Source organism: Chiloscyllium plagiosum, chromosome 30, assembly GCF_004010195.1.
Source record: "Chiloscyllium plagiosum isolate BGI_BamShark_2017 chromosome 30, ASM401019v2, whole genome shotgun sequence".
In the NCBI taxonomy this organism is placed as follows: Eukaryota; Metazoa; Chordata; class Chondrichthyes; order Orectolobiformes; family Hemiscylliidae; genus Chiloscyllium; species Chiloscyllium plagiosum.
Genome location: NC_057739.1, coordinates 38495283 through 38502022, shown reverse-complemented (window position 1 = coordinate 38502022; position 6740 = coordinate 38495283). Strand labels below are relative to the sequence as shown.

At 44.1% G+C, this 6740-nt stretch overlaps 1 protein-coding gene across 2 annotated transcripts in view; it reads right to left on the bottom strand.

Moving 5' to 3' along the window:
* LOC122564934 (coiled-coil domain-containing protein 180-like) overlaps positions 1–6740 on the bottom strand; it is a 106032-nt gene that overhangs the window by 91800 nt on the left and 7492 nt on the right. For both annotated transcript variants that reach the window (XM_043720426.1, XM_043720427.1), the window contains exon 2: positions 5603–5713. In XM_043720426.1, the coding sequence (XP_043576361.1) occupies positions 5603–5713 (111 nt within the window). The remainder of the gene's footprint in view (positions 1–5602; positions 5714–6740) is intronic.

Below are 6740 nucleotides of genomic sequence, written 5' to 3'. Positions count from 1 at the left end.
AATAGTCAGAGGGAAATTGAGAAACAAACTTGTAAGGAGATCTCAGCTATCTGTAAGAATAATAGGGTGGTTATGGTAGGGGATTTTAACTTTCCAAACATCAACTGGGACTGCCATAGAGTTAAAGGTGTAGACGGAGAGGAAATTCTTAAGTGTGTACAAGACCATTTTCTGATTCAGTATGTGGATGTACCTACTAGAGAAGGTGCAAAACTTGACCTACTCTTGGGAAATAAGGCAGGGCAGGTGACTGAGGTGTCAGTGGGGGAGCACTTTGGGGCCAGCGACCATAATTTTATTCATTTTAAAATCGTGATGGGAAAGGATAGACCAGATCTAAAAGTTGAAGTTCTTAAATTGGAGAAAGGCCAATTTTGACGGTATTCGGCAAGAACTTTCAAAAGCTGACTGGAGGCAGATGTTCGCAGGTAAAGGGACGGCTGGAAAATGGGAAGCCTTCAGAAATGAGGTAACAAGAATCCAGAGAAAGTATATTCCTGTCAGGGTGAAAGGGAAGGCTGGTAGGTATAGGGAATGCTGGATAACTAAAGAAATTGAGGGTTTGGATTAGAAAAAGCATATGTCAGTTATAGACAGGATAGATCGAGTGAATCCTTAGAAGAGTGTAAAAAAAGTAGGAGTATACTTAAGAGGGAAATCAGGAGGGCAAAACGGGGACATGAGATAGCTTTGGCAAATAGAATTAAGGAGAATCCAAAGGGTTTTTAACAAATATATTAAGGACAAAAGGGTAACTAGGGAGAGAATAGGGCCCCTCAAAGATCAGAGCTGAAAATGTGTTGCTGGAAAAGCGCAGCAGGTCAGGCAGCATCCAAGGAACAGGAGAATCGACGTTTCGGGCATAAGCCCTTCTTCAGGAATGAGGAGGAGAAGGGCTCATGTCCGAAACGTTGATTCTCCTGTTCCTTGGATGCTGCCTGACCTGCTGCGCTTTTCGAGCAACACATTTTCAGCTCTGATCTCCAGCATCTGCAGTCCTCACTTTCCCCTCAAAGATCAGCAAGGCGGCCTTTGTTGTGGAGCCACAGAAAATGGGGGAGATATTAAATGAATATTTTGCATCAGTATATACTGTGGAAAAGGATATGGAAGATATAGACTATAGGGAAATAGATGGTGACATCTTGCAAAATGTCCAGATTATAGAGGAGGAAGTGCTGGATGTCTTGAAACGGTTAAAGGTGGATAAATCCCCAGGACCTGATCAGGTGTACCCGAGAACTCTGTGGGAAGCTGGAGAAGTGATTGCTGGGCCTCTTGCTGAGATATTTGTATCATCGATAATCACAGGTGAGGTGCCGGAAGACTGGAGGTTGGCAAACGTGGTGCCACTGTTTAAGAAGGGCAGTAAAGACAAGCCAGGGAACTATAGGCTGGTGAGCCTGATCTCGGTGGTGGGCAAGTTGTTGGAGGGAATCCTGAGGGACAGGATGTACATGTATTTGGAAAGGCAAGGACTGATTCAGGATAGTCAACATGGCTTAGTGCGTGGGAAATCATGTCTCACAAACTTGATTGAGTTTTTTGAAGAAGTAACAAAGAAGATTGATGAGTGCAGAGCGGTACATGTGATCTATATGGACTTCAGTAAGGCATTCAACAAGGTTCCCCATGGGAGACTGATTAGCAAGGTTAGATCTCATGGAATACAGGGAGAACTAGCCATTTGTATACAGAACTGGCTCAAAGGTAGAAAACAGAGGGTGGTGGAGGGTTGTTTTTCAGACTGGAGGCCTGTGACCAGTGGAGTGCCACAAGGATCAGTGCTGGGCCCTTTATTTTTTTGTCATTTACATAAATGATTTGGATGCGAGCATAAGAGGTACAGTTAGTAAGTTTGCAGATGACACCAAAATTGGAGGTGTAGTGGACAGCGAAGAGGGTTACCTCAGATGACAACAGGATCTTGACCAGTTGGGCTAATGGGCTGAGAAGTGGCAGATGGAGTTTAATTCAGATAAATGCGAGGTGCTGCATTTTGGGAAAGCAAATCTTAGCAGGACTTATACACTTAATGGTAAGGTCCAAGGGAGTGTTGCTGAACAAAGAGACCTTGGAGTGCAGGCTCATAGCTCCTTGAAAGTAGAGTCGCAGGTAGATAGGATAGTGAAGAAGGCATTTGGTATGCTTTCTTTTATTGGTCAGAGTATTGAGTACAGGAGTTGGGAGGTCATGTTGTGGTTGTACAGGACATTGGTTAGATCACTGTTGGGACATTGCGTACAATTCTGGTCTCCTTCCTATCGGAAAGATGCTGTGAAACTTGAAAGGATTCAGAAAAGATTTACAAGGATGTTGCCAGGATTGGAGGATTTGAGCTACAGGGAGAGGCTGAACAGGCTGGGGCTGTTTTCCCTGGAGCGTTGGAGGCTGAGGGGTGACCTTATAGAGGTTTACAAAATTATGAGGGACATGGATAGGATAAAGAGACAAAGTCTTTTCCCTGGGGTGGGGGTGTCCAGAACTAGAGGGCATAGGTTTAGGGTGAGAGGGGAAAGATATAAAAGAGACCTAAGGGGCAACTTTTTCACACATGTCTGGAATGAGCCGCCAGAGGATGTGGTGGAGGATGGTACAATTGCAATATTTAAGAGGCATTTGGATGGGTATATGAATAGGAAAGGTTTGGAGGGAAATGGGCCGGGTGCTGACAGGTGGGACTAGATCGGGTTGGGATATCTGGTGGGCATGGACGGGTTGGACCGAAGGGTCTGTTTTCATGCTGTACATCTCTATGACTCTTTGACTCTAAATTCCAATCACCACCAAACATTTCACTAAGACAAAGAATGTGGAAAAACACCAGGCCCAAGATTACAGTGCCAACATAAAGTATGGCATTTTATAAAAGACCCCAAGAGCCATTCAAAATGCCTTTTCAATTACTCTTTTGCATTTATTCACCACTTCTGAGTGCATATAGTGTGTAGAAAGAACTGACATTCAATGTTTGTAACTCTTTTCTTGCTCTTAGGGGAAAACAAGACAAGGATCTTCAATGATGAAGAATCACACTGACAGAAAGTAGAAAAGTCAAATGGCAAATCAAACAAATAAGGCTACTTGATAGAATAGTTTTTACTTAGTTTTTGTTAGGGCATATTAAACAGAATGGCACTACAGCACTTCAACGAGCCTGGTATCTCCTGCTAGGGGCGAAGTGCAAAAAGACAAGGCAGGGATACTTTAAGCACCCAGTTCAGCTTGGAGTGAGTGAGCACTAAGAGACCAAGCAAATAGGCTGGAGATGCAGCCTGGTGTGTGCCTGAGCTGCATGTGTGTCCCTGAGCACAAACTATCCCTGCTGGAGCATTTCAATAATAGGTTCTGATGCACTCTGATTGAAGTGCTGAAGTAAATGAATTGGGGGTGTGCCATGAGGGTTCTTTGGGACTGGCTTATGTTAGACACATGTCTACATACGTGGGGTGCATGTGGCTGGTGCCCAGGGAGAGTAACCTGAGATGTTGGCGTCCGATGTCTAACATGGTAGTACTTTGGTGTAAGTAGAAGTAATCAGGAACCCACTCTGACTTACATGTGAAGAAATCTTCTTGTCTACCTTGTTCAGTGCATTAGGAAAGACTGAAAGCTGAATATTAATGAGGTGAGTTGTGCTGTTAATAAAGTGATTAACAACTGATAATCTCAGTTATCTGGCAACTTGCCACAATCTAGCTAGAAACTTGCCATGCCACTTGGCAGAAACATAACGTATTTCTGAGCTAGGCCTCACTGGACTTCTCACGAAATTCTGCCTCAAATCTTACCATAGCCCATATTGCTCAGGCCCCTCTGAGACCCCACCTATAGCACAAAATCTAGGCTAACACTTGAGTGCAGTAGTTAATTAAGGCAGCACTGTTTCAAAATACTGTCTTTCAGATGAGAACTGAAGCTGAGGATAGACTTGAAAAATCCTTTGGCACTACAGTACTTAGAGAAGAGCAAGGAAGTTTCCATGGTGCATTATCCATGTCTCAGTGGGCAGCTAGGAGAAAGTGAGGACTGCAGATGCTGGAGATCAGTGTCGAAGAGTGTGGTGCTGGAAAAGCATAGCTGGCCTGGCAGCATCAGAGGAGCAGGAGTGTCAATGTTCAGGCATAAACTCTTCATCAGGAATGAGGCTTGTAGCCTAAGGGGGCTGAAAGATAAATGGGAGAGGGGTGGGGCTGAGGGCAAGGTAGCTGAGAATGGGATAGGTAGACGGAGGTGGGGGTAAAGGTGATAGGTCACAGAGGAGGGTGGAGCAGATGGGTTTCCACATTTCCCCCCACCCCCACCTTACCCCAGATCCAACTTCCACCGTCTTGACCTGTCCATCTTCCTTCCTACTTATCCACTCCAAACTCCTCTCTGACCTATTAGCTTCACCCCCACCTCCATCTATCTATTGCATTCTCAGCTACCTTGCCCCAGCCCCAACCCCCTCCCATTTACCTCTCAGCTCCCTTAGGCCACAAGCCTCATTCCTAATGAAAGGCTTACGCTCGAAACATCGACTATCCAGCTCTTCAGATGCAGCCTGACCGGCTGTGTTTTTCCATCACCACCCTCAGTGGGCAGCTGTCTAGTCAAAATGATTGAAACATTTGAGATCTTAATGGTGTGGATAGGGTACATGTAGAGAGGATGTAAACTCTCTGGGAAACTCGAGAACTAGGGGCCATTATTAAAAAACAAGGGGTCTTCCATTTTAAGCAGTGATGAGGAGAGTTGTGAGCCTTTGTAACTCTCTTCCACAAATGGTGGCAAAAGCAACATTCTGGAATTTCTTTAAGACAGAAATAGATAGATTCTTGATAAGCAAGGGTGAAAGGTTATCAGGATTGGCAAAATGTGGAGTGATCACATCAGTTTTGATCTTATTGAAAAGCAGAGAAGGCTTGTGGTGCCAAGTGGTCACACTCTGCTCCTAAGTAGTATGTTCATATGTATCCTTGTCTGTTTAAGTGTGATCACACTTCCTAGTGTCTAGGCCTGACCATGGTGAATGTGCATGAAAGTGAGAGAAATAATCATACAGCCTAATTGTAAGCATAGGAGTCACTTTCAGGATGTATAAAGAATCATGTGATGATTCCAGGTGCCAGTGTATATGTGTGTCTGTCCATTTTAGGAATATTCTTGCTGCAAAGCTGTGCTAATTTGTCTGTGATTGTTCAAAGAGAAAAGATTAAAATTAAGTGAAAGTTAACAACAGAACACACCATCAGTTTGGAGACTGCTCCTACGCCTACACTACATCGGTCCTCAAGGTCTTATGCAACAAAATTTCAGAGCCACTTTCCACGTTTAAATGATTCTGAAGCTGTAGGTTTGATCAGACTGAGTCATGCATCCCCAGCATGAAAGGAATATACTCTACCACCATCAGAAGTGCATCCCAATCCAAAATTAATTTTAAAAGTCTTTCGTCCTGCAGACATTATTTTCCTAATGGCTAAAAGAAAAATAATACAGGTTGGAATTTGAAAATAACAACACAAAAATATTGGGAACATACAACATGTCTGTCAGCATCTGAAAGGTAAGTACTTCAAGTGTTACCTTCATCAGAACTCTGTTTTTTTAAACTTACACAATGTCCTCAAGACGCTGAATCCGCTTATTATTTAGGTTTTGTTGTTCTTGCATCAATAAATCCTTTTCATTTTCTAATCCAGCATTCCAGTCCTTTGCTAAAAAATCTCTATGAAAGGAACAAATAAAGCAAAAAAGCTAAATTTATTAGCAAACAAATTAATTTATTCAACAATGCCAACCACATTTAATAGCAACATTCTAATATTTAATGATGAAAGCTAACTGATGATACCTAAAACTGTACCAATTTTTAAAATGGTACTGGTGGTCAACAATAGGGACTGAGAACAGACATTGTGGAGGCCATTGATGTTAGCCAGCATGCCAGTTTCCCATCACTCTCAGCAATAAGAGTAATTACAGTCATAGAGTCAGAGATGTACAGCATGGAAACAGATTCTTCGGTCCAACCAGATATCCCAACCCAATTTAGTCCCACCTGCCAGCACCCGGCCCATATCCCTCCAAACCCTTCCTATTCATGTACCCATCCAGCTGCCTTTTTTTTTAGTAAGAAAACACCCAAGTAGCCAGTGACAAGCAGTGCCCTTCACATCAAAGGGCAATGCTGTGTGATCAAACAATGAAGTGGAGAGCATGGATTAAATCAAAATAGAATTGGAGGGAGAAATAATGCACTCCACTCCCTGCAGTGCCCACCTCTCCCTGAACAACTCCAGGGTGTGGTGGACACCGTGTGCTCCTTCTCCAGAGACACCCGGGCTCTAACGTAACCGCAGAAGAGGGGCAGGCAGTCAGCCTTAACGACCCCCTCCACGGCCCGCTGCCTGGACCTGTTTATGGCCAGTTTGGCCAGGCCCAGGAGCAGACCCACGAGGAGGTCTTCAGACCAGCCCTCCCCCCTCCGTATTGGGTGCCTGAAGATCAGGAGCGTGGGACTGACGTGCAACCAAAAACAGAGGAGGTTTTTGAGAAAATCAAAAAGGGAGTGCAAACGCCCACACCCAATATATACCAGAGGACTGGAGAGTGGCGAATGTTGTGCCCCTGTTCAAAAAAGGGAATAGGGATAACCCCGGGAATTACAGGCCAGTTAGTCTTACTTCGGTGGTAGGTAAAGTAATGAGGGATAGGATTTATAAGTATCTGGAAAGACACTGCTTGATTAAGGA